The 25,888-nt window shown below is 32.9% G+C and overlaps 1 protein-coding gene across 1 annotated transcript in view; it reads left to right on the top strand.

The window, feature by feature from the left end:
- Positions 1 to 25,888, top strand: part of LOC148953806 (mitogen-activated protein kinase kinase kinase 4-like) — a 177,483-nt gene that overhangs the window by 119,834 nt on the left and 31,761 nt on the right. The window contains exon 4 of the mRNA XM_089085910.1: positions 13,698 to 14,805. Within this exon, the coding sequence (XP_088942036.1) occupies positions 13,698 to 14,805 (1,108 nt within the window). The remainder of the gene's footprint in view (positions 1 to 13,697; positions 14,806 to 25,888) is intronic.

The raw sequence follows: 25,888 nt of genomic DNA, 5'->3' as shown, positions 1-25,888 counted from the left end.
TTAAAAAACTATGAAAAATTGTTAGTAGGTAACAAACTCTTTTTTGAATTCGCCTCTTGGACACAAAATACAGACATTTCATTCGAGAAATTATAAAAAAAATTGTAAATAAGTAACAAATTCTTTCTTGAATTCACCTCTTGGATACACAATACCGAAATTTCATTCAAGAAAATATGAAAAAAAATCTAAGTAACTAACAAACTCTCCTAAATTCACCTCTTGGATATACTATACCGAAATATCATTCAAGAAATTATGAAAAAATTGCAAGTAAGTAACAAACTCTTTCTTGAATTCACCTCATGTATGTACAATACAGAAATTTCATTCGAGAAATTATGAAAAATTGTAAGTAAGTAACAAACTTTCTTGAATTCACATCTTGGATACACAATACAGAAATGACATTCAAGAAACTATTAAAAATTGAAAGTAAGTAACCAGCTCCTTCGTGACTTCACCTCTTGGATACACAATACAGAAATTTTATTCAAGAAATTATGAAAAAATTGTAAGTAAGAAGCAAACTGTTTCTTGAATTCACCTCTTGGATACACAATACAAAAATTTTATTCAAGAAATTATGAAATCATTGTAAGTAAGTAACACATTCTTTCCTGAATTCACCTTTTGGATGCACAATACAGAAATTTCATTCAAGAAATTATGAAAAATTTGTAAATAAGTAACAAACTCGTTCTTGAATTCGCCTCTTGGATACACAATTCAGACATTTCATTCGATAAATTTTGAAAAATTTGTAAGCAAGTAACCAACTGTTTCTTGAATTCGCCTCTTGAATAAACAATAAAGAAATTTTATTTAAGTAATTATGAAAAAAGTGTAAGTAAGTAACCAACTGTTTCTTGAATTCACCTCTTTTATGCACAATATGTCTAATTTTCATGGAGATTATTCGACCTTTTAAAGTTAATTTAGACTAGGTTACGCGCGCGCATGTAAATTTCCTGAATTCCTCTCTTGGATAAACAATACAGAAATTTTATTCAAGAAATTATGAAAAATTGTCAGTAATTAACAAACTCTTTCTTGAATTCACCTTATGTATACACCATACAGAAATTTCGAAAAAATGGTTTTAGGAGGAATATTAAGAAAAGAACATGTATTGAACTCATAAAATAAAGCCTTTGAATAATATTGGTTGGTGTTGGGATATACATAAAGTCGAAAGTAATGTTGGAAGGGGAAAAAAAATGTGTACTTAAAGTTGAAAAATGGATTTAGGAGCAATATATGACCATTTCTTTTGCTTTTATGTATATACCAACACAAACCAATATTATTCAAAGGCTTTATTTTATCCATTCAATGCATTTTCTTTTCTTAATAATCCTCTTAAAACCATTTTTTTCGAAATATCTGTATTGTGTGTACAAGAGGTGAATTCAGGAAAGAGTTTCTTACTTACTTACAATTTTTCATAATTTCTTGAATGAAATTTCTGTATTGTTCATCCAAGAGGTGAATTCAGGAAAGAGTTTGTTACTTTATTACAGTTTTTTCATATTTTCTCGAATAAAATTTCTGTATTGTGTATGCAAGAGGTGAATTCAAGAAAGATTTTGTTACTTACTTACAATTTTCTATGATTTCTTGAATAAAATTTTTGTATTGTGTATCCAAGAGGCGAATTCAAGAAAGAGTTTGTTACTTACTTTCAATTTTTTCATCTTTTCTTAAATGAAATTTCTGTATTGTTTATTCAAGAGGTGAATTTAAGAAACAGTTGGTTACTTACTTACAATTTTTTCAAAGTTTCTTGATTGAAATATCTGTATTTTGTATCCAAGAGGTGAATGCAAGAAACAGTTGGTTACTTACCTACATTTTTTTCATAATGTCTCGAATGAAATGTCTTTATTGTCTCTCCAAGAGGCGAATTCAAGAAAGAGTTTGTTACTTACTTACAGTTTTCCATAATTCCTGGAATAAAATTTCTGTATTGTGTATTCAAGAGATGAATTCAAGAAACATTTTGTTACTTACTTACAATTTTTTATAATTTCTCGAATGAAATGTCTGTATTGTGTATCCATGAGGTGAATTCGAGAAAGAGTTTGTTACTTACATACAATTTTTCATAATTTCTTGAATGAAATTTCTGTATTGTGTATCCAAGGGGTAAATTAAAGAAAGATTTACTTACTTATAATTTTTTTATTATTTCTAGAATGAAATTTCTGTATTGTGTATCCAAGAGGCGAATTCAAGAAAGAGTTTGATACTTACTTAAAAATTTTTCATAATTTCTTGAATGAAATTTCTTGAATTCAATAAACAGTTGGTTACTTACTTACAGTTTTTTCATAATTCCTTGAATAAAATTTCTATATTGCGTATTCAAGAGGCGAATTCAAGAAACAGTTAGTTACTTACTTACAATTTTTTCATAATGTTTTGAATGAAAGTGCACACACTCTCAGGTTCAGTATGTTGGAGAACCCTAAAAGGTCAAGTATTCCTCCATTTAAAACCATTTTTCAACTTGAAGTACACATCTTTTTCCCCTCCCAACATTACTTTCGACTTTATGTTCATTCCATCACAAACCAATGTTATTAAAAGTATTAATTGTATCAATTCAAGTCACGGTCTTTTCTTAATATTCCTCCTAAATCTATTTTTTTCGAAATTTCTATATGGTGTATACAAGAGGTGAATTCAAGAAAGAGTGTGTTACTTACAATTTTTCATAATTTCTTGAATGAAATTTCTGTATTGTTTATCCAAGAGGTGAATTCAGGAAAGTTAGGTGCGCGAATGTAACCTAGTCTAAATTAACCTTAAAAGGTTGAATAATCTCCATGAAAATTATACTTTCAGAAAGAGCATGTCGGAGAACACACTTTCAGGTTCAGTATGTTGGAGAACCCTAAAAGGTCATATATTCCTCCATTTAAAGACCATTTTTCAACTTGGAGTGCACATATTTTTCCCCTTCTAACATTACTTTCGATTCTGTGTATATACCAACACAAACCAATATTATTCAAAGGCTTTATTTTATCAATTCAATACATTTTCTTCTCTTAATATTACTCTTAAAACCAATTTTTTCTTAATTTCAGTATTATCTATACAAGAGGTGAATTCAAGAAAGAGTTTGTTACTTACTTACAATTTTTCATAATTTCTTGAATGAAATTTCTGTATTGTGTATCCAAGAGGCGAATTCATGAACGAGTTTGTTACTTACAATTTTTTCATAATTTTTCGGATGAAATTTCTGTATTTTTTATCCAAGAGGTGAATTCAAGAAACAGTTGGTTACTTACTTACAATTTTTTCGTTATTTCTTGCATGAAAATTCGGTATTGTGTATCCAAGAGGTGAATTCAAAAAAGAGTTTGTTACTTACTTACAATTTTTCATGATTTCTTGAATGAAATTTCTGCATTGTGTATCCAAGAGGCGAAGTCAAGAACGAGTTTGTTACTTACAATTTTTTCATAATTTCTCGAATGAAATCTCTGTATTGTTTATCCAAGAGGTGAATTCAAGAAACAGTTGGTTACTTACTTACAATTTTTCATGATTTCTTGAATGAAATTTCCGCATTGTGTATCCAAGAGTTGAATTCAAGAAAGAGTTTGTTTCTTACTTACAATTTTTTCATAATTTCTTGAATGAAATATCTGTATTGTGCATCCAAAAGGTGAATTCAAGAAAGAGTTTGTTACTTACTTATAATTTTTTCATAATTTCTTGATTGAAATTTCTGTATTGTGTATCCAAGAGGCGGATTCAAGAAAGAATTTGTTACTTAATTACAATTTTTCATAATTTCTTGAATGAAATTTTTGTATTGTGTATCCAAGAGGTGAACTCAAGAAAGAGTTTGTAACTTACTTACAATTTTTTCATAGTTCTTGATTGAAATTTTGGTATTGTGCATACAAGAGGTGAATTCAAGAAATAGTTGGTTACTTACTTAGAATTTTTTATAATTTCTCGAATGAAATGTCTATATTTTGTATCCAAGAGGTGAATTCAAGAAAGAGTTGGTTACTTACTAACAATTTTTCATAATTCCTTGAATAAAATTTCTATATTGTGCATACAAAAGGTGAATTCAAGAAACAGTTGGTTACTTACTTACAGTTTTTTCATAATTCCTTGAATAAAATTTCTATATTGTGTATTCAAGAGCCGAATTCAAGAAACTGTTGGCTACTTACTTACAATATGCTCATAATTTCTCGAATGAAATGTCTATATTGTGTATCCAAGAGGTGAACTGAAGAAAGAGTTGGTTACTTACTAACAATTTTTTCATAATTTCTTGAATAAAATTTCTGCAATGTGTATCCAAGAGGTGAATTCACCAAGGAGTTGGTTACTTACAATTTTTCATAATTTCTTGAATGTAATATCTGTATTGTGTATCCAACAGGTGAATTCAAGAAAGAGTTTGTTACTTACTTACAATTTTTCATAATTTCTCGAATGAAATTTCTTTATTGTTCATACATGAGGCGAATTCAAGAAAGATTTTGTTACTTACTTACAATTTTTTCTTAATTTTGGAATGAAATTTCTGTATTGAATATGCAAGAGGTGAATTCAGGAAAGAGTTTGTTAGTTACTTACAATTTTTTCATAATTTCTTAAATGAAATTTCGGTATTGTGTATCCAAGAGGTAAATTCAAGAAAGAGTTTGTTACTTACTTACAATTTTTTTTCATAATTTCATGAATGAAATCTCCGTGTTGTGCATACAACAAGTCATTACAAGAAAGAGTTTGTTACTTACTTACAATGTTTTCATTATTTCTCAAATGAAATGTCTGTATTGTGTGTCCAAGAGGTGAATTCAAGAAAGAGTTTGTTACTTACTCACAATTTTTCATAGTTTCTTGATGGAAATTTCTGTATTGTTTATCCAAGTGGTGAATTCAAGAAAGAGTTACTTACTTACAATTTTTTAATAATTTCTTGAATGAAATTTCTGTATATTGTATCCAAGAGGTGAATTCAAGAAAGAGTTTGATACTTACTTACATAATTTCTTGAATGAAACTTTTATATTGTGTATCCATGAGGTGAATTCAAGAAAGAGTTTGATACTTACTTACAATTTTTTCATAATTTTTTTCTTGAAATTTCTGTATTGTGTATCAATGAGGTGAATTCAACAAAGATTTTGTTACTTACTTACAATTGTTTCATAATTTATTGAATGAAATTTCTGTATTGTGTATCCATGAGGTGAATTCAGGAAAGAGTTTGTTAGTTACTTACAATTTTTTCATAATTAGTTGAATGAAATCTCGGTATTTTGTATCCAATATGTGAATTCAAGAAAGAGTTTGTTACTTACTTCCAATTTTTTCATTATTTCCTGACTGAAATTTCCGTGTTGTGTGTCCAAGAGGCGAATTCAAAAAAGAGAATGTTACTTACTGACATTTTTTTTCATAATTTCTTGAATGAATAGAACTATTCTAAAGAATAAAGACGGGTTAAGCTTAAAGATATTTATTGCTTAAACTTATTAAAAAGATTTCTTGAAAAAAACACATATTTATATAAAAAATACTTAAAGTTAACTGTTAAACATCCACAAACGAGGATCCCATGATATAGAATACTTTTCACCGTGTCTTATGCACTTATCACGATCAGGTATTTCCCTAGGTAACCACTGCGCAAAGAACCAAACCTCTTCAGAACGGTGATAAGCCCCTTCAAATTTAGGACACTTAAATTCTTCTACATTGAAAAATGGAATCCTAGGGCTACAGTTTCGAACTAAAACTTTATCTTTATGTACGTTACCCTTTACGTATAGTGCTTCAACCCTAAAAAAACTGCAAATTTCACTGACTTCTTCCTGAACATTTCTCAGTTCTTGATCACTTTTATTATGTTGTTTAATCACTCTGTCGTAGAATTCCAGACTGTTTATACGGCGTAATATAGTACTCCATAAGCTTTTATCATACTCAAACATAGTATAGTTCACTATCCAATGATAACAGTCAATTTCTTCGAGTTCCATAGACAATAATAAAAATGCACATTCAAATATAACACCACAAGATGATTTTTTCAAACCATTATATTCTTTGTCATATAGTCCTATCATTCCGGAGGCTATTAATTTAATATTTGAGCAGAGAAGTACTTCATTAAACTTTTATATCTTTGCTCAAGGTTAGAAAGACTTATGACTAGGGGGAGGAGTCCTAAAACCATCTGAATTCAGTGTGTGAAGGAGTCATAAAACCCGTAGAATTCATTTTTGGGAGGAGTCATAAAACTCTCGGTGTCTATTGCATGCAAATAAAACATGGAAATTGTTACGTAACTTTGCTTGTAAAATATTACTTGTTTGTTAATATAATACATATCCAATTTTTTAATAGATATTCTAAGCGTTTGTGGTGCTAACGTACTCTAAAAATAATAGAAATATAACAAAGTAATGTATAGTATATTTTTAATGAAGTAATGACATGTAGAATATTAATATAAAAATATGTTTCATACATTATTATACATTATTAACATTGTTGAACAACTTTAGATATTCTGAATTTGCATCATAAATAATTCATCATGTTCTCTCTTGATAGTGCCCTCTGTGTAGATCTTGTCTTTGTCTCTTCTGTATATCTTTCTTTTCTGCTATATCGAACCTCCTTTTGTGAGAGCTTCCTTGTGCTCCTGATCTTTCTTGTAATGGAGAGGATGTACATTGTCAGTATTGTTTCTTGTGATAATGGTCACTTCCACTGCAGAAACTGATGAGCCTACCATTTTTCTCAACTTTTCATCAAAGATTCTTCTTCTCATTTCACGCAGATTGTCCTCTTCTATTTCATTTTCCATGATTTCTAAATTTGCTGCATTACTCTCATACGAATTACTTAAGTCATGATATTGGCCATTAAAAATACCACACTCATAATAAAAAGATATTTCTAACTCTACTCTTTGATCCATGTTATAATTTGCTATGTTGTTGTTTGATGTAACTTTAGTTCTCAAATGGTACTGTCGTGTGGTGTCGATAATCGGCCATAGAGTACCACGGGGAAAACTGCATCGTGTCTATGAGGAAGCATAGCGTATGATTGGTACAGCCGCAAGTATATTTCATGTCATTTTGAGAAAAAGTTGGAGGGAGGCGGTAACCTAAAAGGTAATTTTACTTCTCCAAGTATAGCTAGTAGCTAATTCAATAATCCATTAGCATACTCAATTCAATCATCACATTAACCCATTCGAACAACAGATTTTATTTTCACTGTCCTCGGTACTTTAACAGCAAAAAATAAGTCGGCGTGGGAGGATCTTACTCCAACTCAGCCCCCGAATATTACTATGAAGTGGTACTAGAAAGTTAATTTTAAACTAAAATTATCGACAAAGTGAAAAAAAAACGACAAAAAGTCGAAGTGTTGCCCTCACAACCAAATTATCCTATTTGTGTGGGAGGGTCTATATTAAGGACAAAAAAAAATCCTCTAATTCTCTTGAATCTAAGGAAATCCAAACTCTTGAAAAAGGTCCAAAATTCTCTTTTCCATCAAAACAAGTTCCTTTGACAGATATAGTTTCCTCCTTAGAATATTCTTTGTATAAACACTGCACATCCATTTTTAACCCAGATGAAGTGAGGTCTTGTCTTATTAATACACTTAACGACAGCCAAAAAAAGTTATTTTTTCATACTAATTTGACGCCAGAAATTTCGCACGACATAAAAATTCATCTAATCTTCGCAAAGACCCTTCAATTATAATAACAAAAGCAGACAAAGGAAATTCACTTGTAGTCATGGATACGTTAGATTAAGACAACAAAATTTATTCACACTTAAAAGACACAAATACAAATATTTCCATGACTCACAACCATACTGATCAGTTTGCGAATAAAATCATAACCGAATTAAAGAATCTAAAACAAAATGGCACAATCATCCCACAATTGTATAGTAAATTTCTCCCCCGAGGTAGCTTTTGCCGAAAGTTTTACGGTTTACCGAAATTACATAATTAAGGTATTCCCTTTAGGCCAATTGTAGCATGTACGAAAGCCCCATGCTGCAATATTGGAAAGTGGTTATGTACAGCCAGCAAACCTATGTTTTGTTCCCAAAATGGTACGTATGTAATTCCGTAGATCTACTGGAAAAATTTAAAATGCAAGCATTTAAGAAGATAAAATAGTAAATAGTTCTGACATAGTTTCTATGTACACAAATATTGATTTTGCAATATCTGACCAGTTATTAAAAAATTAAATTGAAGAAAACTATCATTTAATTGAAGATTCAACAACAGGAATAGATTGCGAGGTTTTAATGTCCCTAGTCAAAATTTGTAATAAGTATTCAATTTATTTTCAGTTCTGTAATTCTTTTTATCAACCAAAAAAAATGGTCACCCTATTGGAGCACTGCTATCCGGGTTATTAGCGAACATTTATGTAGAACACCTTGAAAATTGGGCCTTAAATTCATATTTTTTAAAACATGTGTATGTTTTAAAATGTAATTACATCATATGGATGATGTAATATCGCTCTGGAATTATGGGGAAAATGAATTTAGGGTCTTTCTAAATCACCTTAATACATATAACCGAAATTTACAATTTAAATTTGAAATTGAAAATGCAAATAAATTACCATTTCTGGATGTATTAATTATCCGTAGCATTGATAAACTGGATTTTACAATTTACTGAAAACCCACACAAAATAATTGATATCTACATTTTAAATCCAATCATCCCCCCCCACAACTCAAAAGAGTTGTTGTTACATCTCTTGTCGATCATGCCCTAAACATTTGCTCTGATTCTTACATCACAGATGAACTAGATTCTATTAGAGACATACTTTTTGGAAACGGTTGTTATATTGTCTTTATTAACAATACAATTAGCCGAAGATTTGCAAAAATAAAAACTTGCTCTCAGACGAACTATTATCTCGGGTTTGAAGCACAGACATTATAAACATTTTCTCAAGGTGGAATTGTAACATAACAAATAATACGCAGTTTCCACAAGCAATTTACTTATAATTCAAGCTAATAATTCACAGAAATCAAGTGATGTAACTCCCGTCAGTATTTCTAGCTCTCTGATTGGTCTAGAAAGAGGCATGTAATCTTGTACTGGCAGTATTCTAGCCCTCTGATTGGTTGTTGTCTTGCCCCCCCCCCCAATGTCAATATAGGCCTCTACTACTATTTAACCCCTGTCTTAAAACTGTTTTGATATCTGCTCCTTTTGTTACTCCTTAGTAAACATTTTATCGATAATTTGAGATACCTATTCTATACTTTTTCTTTAGCTACTCAATTTTTTAGCGTGGATAATTCTTCATGGGGGGGGCTACCCAAGGGAAATTTTCCGCGTGGGAAGAATTTTCTTGGGAGGGGGAGGAAGGAACACCGCCTTTCTCTTCAAAGATAAATTATATAATAAGTATTGTTGTAAATTGTACTAAAAAATTAAACATGTTTAGAGCTATGAATATTTTTTATAGATGGGGAATTTCGGATGATGATGAATTGGTATTTTGTAGTTTACGTTAGTATTAAGGCCATGATTACTACTAGCAGGCCTATAGCCATTGCTCATTTCTTCTTTTCTGGTTTAACTACGATTTCCGGCAGGAATTATTGTAGGTCCATCAAAGTTTCCCGATACTCCAATTGTCTGCCCCTATAGTCACAATGTCTACTACGGACGCCCCACGCCTCTATTGGTCATTCCAAGCAGGTCTTTTAGTAGGTTTATCAATGTTTTCCTTTATTCTTACGGTCTTCCTACTGCTACCATCTATTGATGAGTTAGCTCTCCAAAAAACGAAGGAAGATTTGCCTTATGTTTTTCAAAGAAATTAACGATGGGTTGTTTTGGGTATTTGACGTAAAGACTGAATCTGAGACTGAATCTCAAACAGTAACTTGACTTACTTGACTTTATTCTCCTGCTGACTTGACGCCAGCGTCGAGTGAGCAGACAATATTCTTCTCGATTAAACCCGGTCTTGCGCTGCCGCTGGTGCATCATCAGGTATTAAACTTGCATTACTTAATAAGTGATGTACACTGTCGTGCCATCTTGCTCTTAGGCTCCCACGTGGTCGTTTCCATCTAGCGACCACAGGGTTAAAATCAAATACGATGCAACAAGGGGTTCTTCGTGACATTCGGAGAAGTTGGCCGTACCAACTCAGTGTACGTTGCGTTTTTCACAGGGAGAATGGAACCTGCATCGTGTGGAACAGGAGGCTGTTAATACTGACAAAGTCATACCAACGAATTTCCTCTATCTTCCGGAGTCCTTTGCTTTGAATTATATTCAGCATCCTTAAAGTCTTGGTGGCTGCTGGCCAATTTTCTGTGCCATAGAGCAGGACTGAGGTGACAGATGTATTAAACATTATCATCTTTGTAGGACGGCTGACAAAAGGGTTGCACCGCATACTATTAAGTTTCTTTAGGACGGAAGTTGCTTTCACGATTCTTGCGTTGACTATATTCTTGTCTGATCCATCACTTGATAGAATTGAGCCCAGGTACGTGAAATCCTTCACGACTGCTACTTGAGTTCGGCTTCAATCTCGTTTTCTGGGTATATAATGGGAGAAAGGTTTAAATGATTCGTACACGTTCTGTGGATGAAGGATGAAAGATTTCAAAATATTTTTCTCGTCACCCAACCGTTTAGGGCCAAACGAATAGAAGGTTGTTCCCTAACAGGTTGGGAGGAAATTAAAAGGAAAGATTTAAGGGAAACAGTAACTTCATGGTAGGTTGTAAAAGGTAGGCTTTGGATAGATTAGGATGAAGGAGGAGCGGCGTAGCTCCGTTGACCTTCGGTATGTTGATGGTGCAGTGATTTCTAAGCAGTAGTAGCTGTAATCAGCATAAAAACCTGAGTTGTTGAGATGCATCTATTGTTATAAAAGTTCAGTTTTTTTGACGTTTTGATTACTATTGAGCCAAGTTACTCCTTTTTTATAGTTAATTACCACGACTGTTTGATATACCCTTTAAAAACGGTGTTTTGCTAAAAAAAAATTACTTCAGATATCAGCATAAAAAGTCTCTGATTGCGTAGTATCACAAAACCACAATTTAAAATGAATTCTTTTTCGTAAGAAATCTACATGAACTATGTAATTATGAATGATCCATATTATCGTAACTGAAAGGGAAAAATTTGATTGCAGTTTCTATTGTCTTTTTTTGCATCAAAACCTATCATTTTGGTATAAAAAATTAGCCTAAAAGTGCAAAAGTTCTCTTTTTGGTTTCTATAAATCTGTAAAAATTACATAAATAGGACAAAGATTCTCTAGAAATCGTGGCGGATAGGGAATTGAACCCATATTTCAATTCCTTGCTATTTTTACAGGGACAAGTAGCAACCTTGTCGTCCGATTTTGTTGCAATGAGTACGGTAGCATAACTATAATATATTTGAGACGAACAACGAGGCGAACATCGTATAAACCTACCGAAGAGGTTATATTCGGATCAAATTGGTATACAATACGAAACGTACATCGTATACCTTTTAATACCTGTATTAATGTAGGTCAATGACCCAAATTATGGTGTTCGCCCAGTACATAATTTATTCTGTAATACAGATGGTACAAACTTTATTCTATAGTACTGAAATTAAATAACTTATTCTGTAATACAGTAAGGTATCTCATTTGAATAATTCATATCTCAGCAGGAAGATCAAGATATATTCAACCCTCAGAAGTCATTTGATTCAAGTAAACTCAAAGGCTTGAAATTTCAACCGCCTTACAATTAAAGGAAGGTTTGAAGGAATGCTGACTCTCACATAACATTAAATGAATGTCAAAATATGACTATAATATATTCATCCTTCACGAGTCGATTAATTCGATTGTCCTATCTCTACTTCTTGACAGTGGCTGCTATAACACCGAACTACTAAACGAGGAGTGCGGTACCAAGCAAAGTTGAAGGTAATAATGTCGTAGGCACCGAGAAAATAATTTCAACATAGAAATCCAGAACAATCCTTAGAAATCCAGCACAATCCTTAGAAATCAAGTAGCGAGGTGGTTATGGATTTGACTCACGAAGGACCCCAACCATAAAGGACCCTAACCATCAAGGACTGGATGGTTGGGGTCCTTGATGGCTTGGGTCTTTGGTGGTTCAAATCCATAACCACCTCACTACTCACTACTACTACATTTCTAAGGATTTCTAAGGATTGTTCTGGATTTCTATATTAAAATTCTTTTCCCAGTGCGTACGACTTTATTAGTTTCAACTTTACTTGGTACTGCACCCCTCACTTGGTACTTCCGTATTATAGCGACCACAGCAAAGAAGTGAAGCTAGGTCAATTGAATCAATCGACTTGTGAAAGGATGAATATACTCTAATCATATTCTGATATTTATATAATGTGGCGTTGTCGTCACCATTCCCTCATACTTACCTTTAGTTGATAAGCGATTAGAATTTCAACCCTTTGAGTGTACTTGAAGTAATTGACTTCTGAAGGTTGAATGTATCTTGATATTCTTTCTCTGGTATAAATTATGCAAATGAGATACTTTTCTGTATTACAGAATAAATTATGTAATTTCACTATTACAGAATAAAGTTTCTACCATCTGTATTACAGAATAAATTATGTACTGGGCGAACACCATAATTTGGGTCATTGACCTACATTAATACAGGTATTAAAAGGTATACGATGTACGTTTCGTATTGTATACCAATTTGATCCGAATATAACCTCTTCGGTAGGTTTATACGATTTTCGGCTTGTTGTTCACCTCAAATATATTATAGCTATACTACTGCACTTCGAATTGATCTCTAAGCCCTATATTTTAAAACAGAGGATCAATTCACTGTGACACCCCAACTTCTGTTAAATTTAAATATTATGACACAGGGCCTTATAAATTGTCAGTTCCGGACCACCAATAAATAATGTCTATTTCATAGAATCTTATCGGTTTTTCTTTGAATTTGTGTATTTACTAAAATCATTAATAACTCCTACACCACACGGGCTGTCTATGACAAAATGAAGCGAATGGAGAAGTAGGAACAGCCTGGATAATTCCAGTCAGTGAAAATATGAAAGATAAATATGCGGATATTCTTGTCGAGATCTCCGCTCGACTGTTCTCATTGCACAAAAGCATTTGAGGAGCATTAAAAAAACAGATAAAAGTACAAAGCACTTTTCCAACCCTTAATTTATTTTTATTCACATACTGCTATTGAAAAACCTATTTTTGAAAATACCACTCGTGTTGTACAAAATGACATCTCAGGTTTGAATAACCATTCAATGCTAGATAATTTTATTCATTTACCCTTTCACAGTTGCTTAGAAAGGGTGAATCTTAAATTAATATATATTTTTTCATGCTTGATTTGTTGCATTTAGTTCTTAGGACTTGTATGTTTATATTTTTTACTCTTATTTCTTTTATTTTTGTCCACTAAGGAAGGTTGAGTGGAGGTCTTGACCAAAATATCATGCATATTTATCTTCTTCTTTTTTTACTTGCTGGAAATACCTTCATTTTTTTTCTCCTTCACAATTCGCTTCATTTTGGTTAGTAAAATCACTGCTTGCTCGGAGCTATTCGTACCAAAAAAACTAAGTCTTTTTTACAGGAATCTTGAAAAAACAAAGGAAGATGACCAGGTTCAAGGAAGTGAAAATATATTTAAACGTAGCAGACTTTCCCAAGACGAACATTTCTCCGATTGTAAGAAAGGTGAAACAAATATTAATGATATATCGCAAGATCAAAGTAACAGAAGCACGAAGACGCCAACAACAACCTCAGACCATGCCTTACAGACCTCTTCAATTGGAAATGAAGGAGAGGGTTCATATGACAGAGAGCTTGGTGACACACGGATTAACAAAACAGGTACAAATGCTAGAATATGGTTTGAACCTTCCACTTCTGTTCCTTCACATTTATCACTTGATTCATTATCTAACATTCCATATCCAATTGAAGTTAAGTTTGAAAAAGCAGAAGGATTGTCTATTGATACAGTTGATAATAATAGAATGTTTTATCATCAATTTGTTAAAAAAGAACTTAAATTAAGAGGCTTAAGGAAGTTTATGAACTGGATACACAATTTTAACTCAAAGCTGGTTAATTTAACTTATTTAACACTATTGCCAATCTCCAAATCATTTCAGGAAATAGATGAAGTGCAATGCTATGGCTCAAAGTCAACAGAATTTCTATCAATGAATCTACCTAGTTATGAGTCACAATACATATATGTGTCTAGAATTCCATTTATCTTAAGGCTCGATTGCATGAGGGTGCATTTAAGTGAAGTAATTGAAAATCCTCCTCTTTCTAGATTAAAAGAGCTTATTAGAGAAACAAAATTCTTACTGACCTGCTGTGTCAATTACAAGCTGTATTTTATAAAGCGTATAAGTGTGATTAATTTTGAGAATGATGATATGATGAAAGTCAGGAACATAAATGACTTGGATATTTACAATGATGCTTTGAATAAAATATTTAAAGTATATACGAACTATTTAAAGCAGCTTGCTGCCTCTGAAGTGCCATCAACGGAAACCTTTGTCTTTTCAAGATACATACAAGAGAAAGAGTGGACAACTTATTGCCGGCTGACTGCTGTTCATGTGTTTAAAGGAGAAATTAATGCTGGTGTTGCTTTTACTGAGATGGCATCTGAAGGCCTTAATAAAATCAAACATCTGCTTTATGGAGGTCTAAAGGTGATTCTTTTTTCTTTATTGTTAAAAAAAAAATCAGAAGTTACTGTTTTATTATAGGCACGTTGTCGTTCAACGAGGAGGCATCTGGACTATTTACAATTTTACAGTAGAGGAAAAATTCGTCTGCCTTTCATATTTCTAATTTATTTTCACATTACAACAAAAATAAAAAATAAAATAGTAGTTATCTGAGAAAAGTTCGCATTATTTTAATACATAATATATATTGTGTTGCAATACAAAAAGAATGATATGACTTCAATGTGGTATTTACTCATCAGGCAACTTCGTATGGAGCTATAGAAAATTTGGAATGTTCATTCAACTGGAAATTGAAAGGGTACTTGTATGATCTACGCTCTACGAATCAAGTTGTTCATTCATTGACGCATTGCAGAACTGTTTTTTTTTGTTCATTCAACTGGAAATTGAAAGGGTACTTGTATAATCTACGCTCTACCGCTCAAGTTGTTCATTCATTGACGCATTGCAGAACTGTTTTTTTTTCTTGCAGGTTAGCGTGAGGCAAGAAACAGAGAAGTGACAGAATATATGGAAAATATATAATTTGGGCTATATATTTGCACAGTAGGAGTGGGGTGGGAGGGGGGGTATTTAAAGTATTAGATAGTGTGAAGTTAGAAAACAATTCTTACTACATAATATGCAGAATAGCTGTAACTGACTCATTAGGCATGCGGACCCGCTATACTTTACCCCCATCCCTCCTAATGTGCAAATGTATAGCCCAAATTTATTTCTAAAGTATTTAATTTTTATCACTTAGGCATATTTCATTAGGATTGAACGTCAGAAAAATATATTAGAAGAATAATAGGTAGGGCGTGGATCATACAAGTACCATTGAAAGTTCTAATGGGCTTTTTGAGAGTCACATAAGATGCGAGGGCAACTAGCCCCTCTTACGCCTTCCTGTTTCTGTTTTCTCCCTTCATTTTCATCAAACTCTTGAGATGGTAATTTGGTTCGAATAGTCGCAAGACATAACTATGTCTTTGAAGACGACATAGACCCCTAGATCCCCACGGGGCAAGTGCTGCAAATGCAAGCTGACTGTTGTTTATATATAGTTTTTGTCGTTGGAAGGGGTGGGTTAGATCTTTGGTCTCCAAAAAGTTAAGGGTCTTAAGTGAAATGTAGAACTAAATCAAAACAAAAGTAGAAAGGGCATAATATCTCCAGGGGGAGTCCATATATGGGCATAGAATCCCTTGAGGGAAGAAGATTTCCGAGAAATTGATTGTGTAATCGAAGGGGAGATGATTTCTAAGAAATTGATTGCGTAATCGAAGGGGAGAGGATTTCCGAGAAATTGCTTGCGTAATCGGTGGGGAGAGGATTTCCAAGAAATTGATTGTGTAACCGAACCTAACCTCATGAGCTCGTGAGGGGAGTCCATATATGGGCATAGAATCCCTTGAGGGGAGAGAATATCCGAGATATTGATTACATGTTCAAAGAAGAGAGCTTATCGTAGAAATTGAGTTCGTTATCGATGGAAAGGTCTTATGAACTCGTGAATGGACCCCATATATGGGCACAGAGTCCCTTGAGGGGAGAGGATTTCTAAGAAATCGATTGCGTGACCTAACCTAACCTATTGAGCTCGTGACGGGACTCGATATATGGGCTTACAATCCCTCGAGGAGAGAGAATATACTAGAAACTGATTGCATATTCTAAGGGGGGAGAATTTTGGAAATATTGAGTGTGTAATTGGTGGAAAGGCCTTATTAGCCCGTGATAGGAACCCAGATTCGGCAGAGAATCCATAGAGGAGAGAGGTTTTCTAATAAATAGATTGTGTCACCTAACATAACTTCAAGAGCTCGTGACGGGACTCTGTATATGGGTATAGAATCCCTCGAGGGGAAAGGATTTCCGAAAAATTGATTGCGTAACCTAACCTAACCTCATGAGTTCGTGATAAGACTCCATATATTGGCATATAATGCTGACGGAAGTCCATGTATGGGCATAGACTCCTGACGAGTCTCCATACATGGTCATAGAATATTTATGGGTCTTCATATATGGACATAGAATCCTGACGGGACTCCATATATGGGCATAGAATACTGACGGGACTCCATGTATGGGCATAGAATACTGACGGTACTCTATATATTGGCATAGAATACTGATGGGACTCAATATATGGACATAGAATACTGACGGGACTCCATATGTAGGCATAGAATACTGACAGGACATAATTTCTTCAAGGATTATCGATCGAGTCTAATGAGGTCAAGATCGATTTATTTTTTGTTTTCAAGTGTATTGTGTCCAGGCAAAGTTTGCACATGCGAATTGATGGTGGGGAGACTATTATGATTGAGGACTCGAGGGGGAAGTGAATTTCCGAGAACTTGATTTGCATAATCGGTGGGGAGAATGTATTGATTCACGAAAGGGAATTAGAAATGACATCACATGTTTCCTAGGAATTATGCGGGAGTCTAAAGAGGTAAGAATTATATTTTTAAATATGACTTCTTAGGTCATTAGACTCAGCGATAAATTGATATTCTATCGAAACCATAATAGTGTAACCAAGAACATCTTAGAGATGAAGAGATTAACGCGAAAACTGGTTTCCTAGGAATTTCAAATGTGACAGTGCAGGGATGCCAAAACAAAAGGAACACACAGAAATTACTTTAGGGGAGTATTTGAGCGAAACCGTAGACATTTTAGGGAATTATTGGGGCGAAACAGTTAGAGACATTTTAGAAGATGATTTTAGAAGATGATTTAGAAGATGATTTGGGGTGAAACTCTGTGGTCGTTATAATACACAAGTTCCATTTGAACAGTGTTTTCAGGTCCTCTACCCCAACCCCAAAGGGCCCCAACCCCCCTACACCAGCCCCGAAGGAACCCCCCGGCCTCCAAAGGCCCCCGAGCCCCAAAAGACCAAACCACCCCCTCCCCGGGCCCCCAAAGGCCCCCGAGCCCCCCTTTTTTAATATTTTTTATGTGCACTTGACACATAGAAGGGCCCCCACATTTCAAAAGGCTTTATTATATCTTTTCAGAACAAGTTATTTACGTAATGTCCCTCTTAAATCCCCTTTACAAGTTGAAGTACTCATCGTTTTCCACACAACTTTACTTCTAGGCTTTTTGAATACCCCAACGCCAAGCAATACTTTTCAAAAGGCTTTTTTATGTTATTTCCGAACAAGGTCTTTACGCAATTTCCCTCCTAAACCAATTTTACAACTTGAAGTGCTCATCCTTTTTACCCACAAACTCTACTTTATGGCTTTTTGAATATCCCATCACCAAGCAATACTTTCAAAAGGCTTTTTTATATCTTTTCAGAACAAAATCAAATATTATTAATAAAATCACATGTATTTTAAATGCGTGCATCAAAGTAACAACAATCTTCTTTAATACCACCAAATACTTACTGAACACACACAATTTTATCTTAGAAATAATATTTTTCACCAATGATTACATTTTCTCGGTTCGAACTAGAAAGTTTTCTAGCAAAGATACCAAATTTTTTCTTAGAAGTAACATTTCTTTGACTGTGATATCAACTTTTCTGTCAGAAGTACCAAGTTCTGCTTAACACTAACAAACCTTCTCATCAAAGTAATGACATTTTACCTTAATACTAACATGCTTTTACTGAACACACACAAATTTATCTTAGAAATAATATTTTTCATCAGTGATAACACTTTTTCTGTTCGAAGTAGCAAGTTTTCTACCAAACATACCAAATTTTTTCTTAGAAGTAACATTTTTTTGATTGTGATAACAACTTTTCTGTCAGAAGTAACGTTTTGCTTAACACTAACAAACCTTCACATCAAAGTAACGACATTTTACCTTAATACTAACTTAATTTTACTGAGTACACACAAATTTCTCTTAGAAATAATATTTTTCATCAGTGATAACACTTTCTCTGTTCGAACTAGCAAGTTTTCTGTCAAAGATACCAAATTTTTTCTTAGAAGTAACATTTTTTTACTGTGATAACAACTTTTTTGTCAGAAATAGAAAGTTCTGCTTAACACTAAAAAACCTTCACATCAAGGTAACGACATTTTAACATAAAACTAAAATACTCTTACTGAACACACACAAATATCTCTTAGAACTAATATGTTTCATCAGTGATAACACTTTATCTTTCAGAACTAGCAAGTTTTCTACCAAAGATACCAAATTTTTTCTTAGAAGAAACATTTTTTTTATTGTGATAACAACTTTTCTGTCAGAAGTAGCAAGTTCTGCTTAACACTGACAAACCTTCTCATCAAAATAACGACATTTTACCTTAATACTAACATACTTTTACTAAACACACACAAATTTATCTTAGAAATAATATTTTTATCAGTGATAATACTTTTTGTTTTCGAACTAGCAAGCTTTCCACCAAACATACCAAATTTTCTCATATAATTAACATTATTTTGATTGTGATAACAACTTTTCTGTCAGAAGTAGCAAGTTCTGCCTAACACTAACAAACCTTCTCATCAAAGTAACGACATTTTACCTTAAAACTAACATACTTTTGACTGAACACACACAAATTTATCTTAGAAATAATATTTTTCATCAGTGATAACACTTTTTCTGTTCAAACTAGCAAGTTTTCTACCAAAGATACCAAATTTTCCACTTCAATTCAGATCTTTCTCAAAGAGATGAAAAAAATTAAAATACTGTTCCAAATTTTTCATAGAAGATAGAAAAGTTCAAGTTCTCTTCTGAATTTTACCTAAGAACACACTTCAATTCTAATTTCACCAGAGACAATGTAAATCTTCCACTCCAGTTTTAAGTTCACCAAGACATAAAGAAATTTAAGAGTCTGTTCTAAAATTTTCCGTAGTAGATAGAAAAAGCTATACCATAGCTGCGTAAACTTGCAATGAAAATAAAAAGTTCTACTTCAGTTTAAAATTTTTTCGACGAAGGGAAGAAAATTTCAACTTCGATTCTGAATTTTCTCAATGAAAATGAAATAAGTTATTGACCAATTCTATTTTCCCAAAATAATCTAAAAATTTTCCACTTCAGTTCAGATTTTTCTCAAAGAGATGAAAAAATTTAAAATACTGTTCCAAATTTTTCATAGAAGATAGAAAAGTTCAAGTTCTCTCCTGAATTTTACCAAAGAACACAATTCAATTCTAATTTCTCCAGAGAAAGTAAAAAGCTTCCACTTCAGTTTTAAGTTCACCAAGACATAAAAAATTTAAAGTTCAGTTCTAAATTTTTCCTTAGATGATAGGAAAAGTTATACTATGATTGTGATTATTTTCCATGAAGATAAAAAGTTTCACTTTGATTATAAATTTTCTTAAATTTAGTTCTGACGTTTCACAAAGAGATGAAAAAATTTAAAGTTCTGTTCCAAATTTTTCATAGAAGATAGGAAAAGTTATACTTTGATCGTGAATATTCAAGTTCTCTTCTGAATTTTACCAAAGAACACAATTCAATTCTAATTTTTCCAGAGAAAATATAAAGCTCCCACATCAGTTTTAATTTCCCCAGAGACATAAAGAAATTTAAAGTTCAGTTCTAAATTTTTCCGTAGAAGATAGGAAAAGTTATACTATGATTGTGATTGTTTTCCTTGAAGATAAAAAGTTTCACTAATTCTAAATTTTCTTAAATTCAGTTCCGACTTTTCTCAAAGAGATGAAAAAATTTAAAGTTCTGTTTCAAATTTTTCATAGAAGATAGGAAAAGTTATACTTTGATTGTGAATATTCTTCATGAAGATATGGAGCTCCACTTTAATTCTGAGTTTTCTCGAAGAAGTGCAAAATGTTCAAGTTCTCTTCGGAATATTTTTAGAGAAGAGAAAGAAGTTAGCTCAATTCTGAAATTTACCAATTAAAATGAAAAAGCTTCCATTTCAGTTCATAATTTCTCAAAGACATAAAAAATTTAAAGTTCAGTTCTAAATTTTTCCGTTGAAGATAGGAATGGTTATACTATGATTGTGATTATTTTCCATGAAAATAAAAATTTTCACTTTATTTCTAATTTTTCTTAAATTCAGTTCGTTCATCTAACGACCAAAAACAATAGGTTAGGTTAGGTATAAATAAATATTAATAAATATATAGAAACATTTCTCCTTGTTTAAGTTAGGTTAACTTATCATGAGCGCGTATGATAAGTTAACCTAACCTAACTTAAACCTGGTAAACATGGTCGACCTGGTGGGATTTTCCGGTGAGTATGGTTAGGTTAGGCTAGATTAAGTTAGGTTAAGTTAGGTTAGGTTAGGTTAGCCTACGTACGCGCGAGTACGTAGGCTAACCTAACCTAACTTAACCTATGTGTCCAATAAGAGAGTCTTGAATACTCCCGCCATTTACCCGTGCCCCATCCATTTAAACAATTGCCTCTCAATTAGTTCGACTATCTGTCTTTGCTTTTCTCTATCTACAATTAGCCAGCGTCTTGATCCAACCTATGCAACCTATTGCAAAGTACTTGATAACTTTAATTCATTTCAATACAATTACCCAGCGTCTTGATGCAACCTATGCAACCTATTGCAAAATACTTGATAACTTCAATTCAAACAGTCATGCATACTCTTGCCATTTACCCGTGCTCCAGCCACTTAAACATTTGCCTCTCAATTACTTGGACTATCTGTCTTGGTTTTTCTCTGTCTACAATTACCCAGCGTCTTGATGCAACCTATGCAACCTATTGCAAAATACTTGATAACTTCAATTCAAAATCAACGGACCGTAAGCACCAAGGAACACAACCTCCAAGGGACCCCTCCCCCTACCTCCAATATCCCCTCTACCCCAACTTTTAACCCCCCCCCCCCATTTTTATACTTTTTTTGAAATTTAATTTTTTTTTACTTTTTTTTTAACTTTAATTTCTTTTTATATTATTTTTTTTAAATAGAAAATTTTTAATAAAGTTGGGTTTTATTTTCAGAAGCAGGAACATCCCAGCTTTATTAAAAAAAATCAAATATTATTAATAAAATCAGATGTGTTGTAAACGTGGATGTTCTTATTTCCAAAAATTAAAACTCAACTTTATTAAAAAAATAAAATATTATTAATACAATCAGATGTGTTTTAAAAGTGGATATTATTTTTTCCAAAAATTAAAGCCCAACTCTATTAAAAAAATTAAATATTATTAATAAAATCATGTATTTTAAACGTGGTTCTTCTTATTTCTGAAAACAAAAACCCAACTTTATTAAAAAATCAAGTATTATTAATAAAATCAGGTGTATTTTAAACGTGGAGGTTTTTACTTCCGAAAACTAAAACCAGACTTTACTAAAAAATCAAAATATTATTAATAAAATCAGATGTATTTTAAACGTGGAACCACTAATGCTGGTAGATCATTTTAATTCACTGTATATTGATCTTGATTGGCTGCAAAGTCAGGGTTACATTTTCTACAGTACAATGTAACTTCACTCTTATCATATCTCTTTGTTATAGTCAATGATACCATTTGCATTCATATTGTGAAATTCACGCGTTTCAATTTGTCTATTTGAAGCAATATCACATACGGTGTTTTCAACTGGTGAATCACATTCTGTACCAGCCAAATAAAAATCACTAGGTTTATAGTCATAATATACAGTGTCGTCGCAACGATGACGTAGAAACCAAATTGTCTTGTTATCTTAACAGTTGAATCGTAGAACAGTTGAATCATAGACTGCCTCTCCTGCCCCTCAGAAATGGAGGAACGAAGGGTCTTTGAGCCTTCCCCTTGAGGCAGATCCCATTTATTTTCTATTCTGAGTATTTTTGGTTTTCCCTCTGAAATTGACTCCCCCCCCAACTCCCTCCCCTGCCCTCAGAAATGTGGGAACGAAGGGTCTCTGAGCCTTCCGCTTTAGGCAGATCTCGTTTATTTTCGATTCTGAGTATTTTTGGTTTTCCCTCCAAAATTGACCCCCCCCCTCCCCTGCCCTCAGAAATGGGGGAACGAAGGGAACGTTAGATCCTATTTTAAATTGACAATACTTATCAAACATCACTTGTGTATTATACAGATCACATCGGAAAGGTAAAGCTAGGTCAAGTCACAATGTCATTCTATCGTCGTTAGCCGTTTTCATATACTGATGATGTTTCAAATTTATAACAATTACCTGAGTTAACAACTCCTTCGGGGTTACCTTAACTGCTAATAAGCTTAATCCTTTTTTTTCTCCCCCCTTCATACAATCCAATCACTAATTAGAATCATTCACACTCCTATTATTCAAAACATTAATTAATATCGTTCATAGTGTCCAATTTGCGAATCCCTTTTTGCAAAAATGTCAAATACTCACTCTCTTTGAAAAGGTGAAGAGCTTCTATAGAATAACGTAGAAATTGCTATATGTCTGGGCAAATCCAGAAGGCCATGTGAGGGAGCTCTGAATCTCTTTGAAAAGGTGTAGAGACGTACGCAAATAACGTAGAAATTGCTATATGTCTGGGCAAATCCAGAAGGCGCATACTACTCCCCTGAGCTCTTTTCTTAAGCGCTACTAAATTTATTTTTTTTAAACAAAGAATTAAAGATCTATTTTTCTTTTCTTAATAAATTTTCACAAAAAGAAACAACACTATGTTATGATTTTTCTTTCCACTCTAAACTCATTTTTTCCTTCAACTCTTGTACTACTTCTTCGTTCAGATCTTTAATAAAGGCTAAAGTTTCTTATCTCCCCTAGATGGGAGGTGACTAGAAATTATATAAAAGAATACGTTTTCAACTGAAACTAAGGAGCAACATTAAAACTTAAAACAAACAGAAATTATTCCGTATAAATAAAAAAGATCATGGCAGTGTTGTTTCTAAATTAAATTTTAATGAAAAACGAGCGAAAAATAATTTTAAAAAACAAAGTTTTTCCGAGGGAAGTAAAGAGCGAATTTGAAACTTAACACGAACAAAAATTATTATTTCCCTGCCTATGTAACATATATCAATAAAACTAGAACAAATAATCAAGGGTGATATTTCCCTTTATTTTTAGGATTAAAGAAAATTAGCGCTTTACTAAAAACACAAAACAATATAGGTGTTTTGGTACGGTAAACCATTTAAGGACACTTTGATCAGTATAAAAGTAAAGCACTCTTAGATTGTTGCTTTATTTATTTATTCTTTGTTTACTTTGGCAATACTTCTGCACAATGAGCTCAGTTCAATGATAGACTGTTGTTTTGGATCTGAAAAGGATATTTCATGATTTTTTTTGTAGACAAGTTCGTAGTAAAGGAATCTTATTAAACAGTTCGTGGTAACGAACTGTAAGGAAGGAGCCACCCGGCTCAATAGTAACCGAAACTCTAAAAAACATAATTTTGATACCAATAGATACATCAAAAGAATTAGATTTTTATGCTGATTTTATATAAGTTTTATCAAGTTTAGTCAAACCCATCGAAAGTTATGCACCTGAGAAAATTTGCCTTATTTTTGAAAAAAAGGGGGGAAACCACTAAAAGTCATACAACCTTAATGAAAATCTCACCATTAGATTCAGCGTATCAGAAAACCTTACTGTAGAAGTTTCAAGCTCCTATCTGCAAAAAAGGAATTTCGTATTTTTGCCAGAAGAAAGATCACGGATGTGTGTTTATTTTTTTATTTTATTTTTTCAGGGTTCATCGTATCGATCAAGTAGTCCTAGAATATCGTGAGAGGGCTCATTATAACGAAAATCAAAAGTCCTAGTGCCCTTTCTAATTGACCAAAAAAATTGGAGGGCGGCTTGGCGCCCTCCCACGCTCATTATTTCCCAAACTCACCCAATCAAAATTTTGAGATAGCCATTTTGTTCAAAATAGTCGAAAATCTAATTACTATCTATTTGAGAACGAATTAATCCCCCTACAGTTCCCGGAGGAAGGGCTGCAAGTTATGAACTTTGCCCATTGTTTACATATAGTATTGGTTGTTGGGAAGTATACAGATAGTTTCAGGAGTGATTTTTGTCTGGTTGGGGGGGGGTCGTAGGTTGGAATTAGGTGGGAGGATCTTTCCATAGAGAATGTTTCCTTGGGGGAAGGGACTTTTCTTTGAAGGGGGTGCCGGATTTCCCAGCATTATTTAAAAAACGATCAGAAATTAAATTAAAAAACCAAGTTTTTTCATCTGGAAGTAAGGAGCAACATTAAAACTTAAAACAAACATAAATTATTACGTATATGAGGGGGTTTTCGGCCCCTAGTCAATACCTCGCTCTTTACGCTAAAGTATTTTTTTGTACTTTCAAAAGAGCTATCTAATCTAATTAAACGGCCTTTGTGATTAAGGGGTTTGTGATTGGAACAAAATTTGAACTTTAGCGTAAAGAGCGAGTTATTGACTAGGGTGCAAACTCCCTAATATACGTAATAGAAATATATGAATATAGAAATTCGTTACTTAAGTTAATTCGTAAGTTAAGTCAAAACTAAATTTCGAGACAGCCATTTAGCCCAAAAAAAAAAAAAATTAATATGCAAATTTTGTTTCAGCTATTCATGTACGGTGAGCCAAAACCAAAGCTGCATTACTTCAAAAACGTTCAGAAATTAAATAAAAAAGACAAGTTTTTTTTAACTGAAAGTAAGGAGCGACATTAAAACTTAAAACGAACTGAAATTATTCCGTATGTGAAAGGGACTGTCCCCTCAGTAGTAACCTATTAAAAGGTTTCACCAGTGATTTCAGGGGTGTTATACTCCATATGCACCTGAGACACTACAGTTTCACGTGCACATTGTAAAAAGCGAACAAACCTTTACAGACACCTGTTCAAATTCTTTGAAGTATGTGCTATCAGACTGTTTTTCTGATTTTTTGGACAATTGCCTTAACTCGAGAGTAGTTTGTTATTAAAGCGTCTTTGCTAACTAAAAAATTGAATGCTACAATCAGAATTGTTTGAATGACATTTGCGAAAAGGGATAAGGGATTCGCGAATTGGACTGTACGAACGATCTTATTTGAGTAATAGGAAAAAAACAGAGCTAGATAACACTTGCGAATTGGATCGTATGAAGGTGGAGAAAAAAGG

Source organism: Artemia sp. Qi Xiang Cuo, chromosome 3 (genome assembly GCF_049724085.1).
Source record: "Artemia sp. Qi Xiang Cuo chromosome 3, ASM4972408v1, whole genome shotgun sequence".
Classification (NCBI taxonomy): Eukaryota; Metazoa; Arthropoda; class Branchiopoda; order Anostraca; family Artemiidae; genus Artemia; species Artemia sp. Qi Xiang Cuo.
Note: the sequence above shows the minus strand (reverse complement) of the source record. Positions and strands in the feature narration are given on the sequence as shown.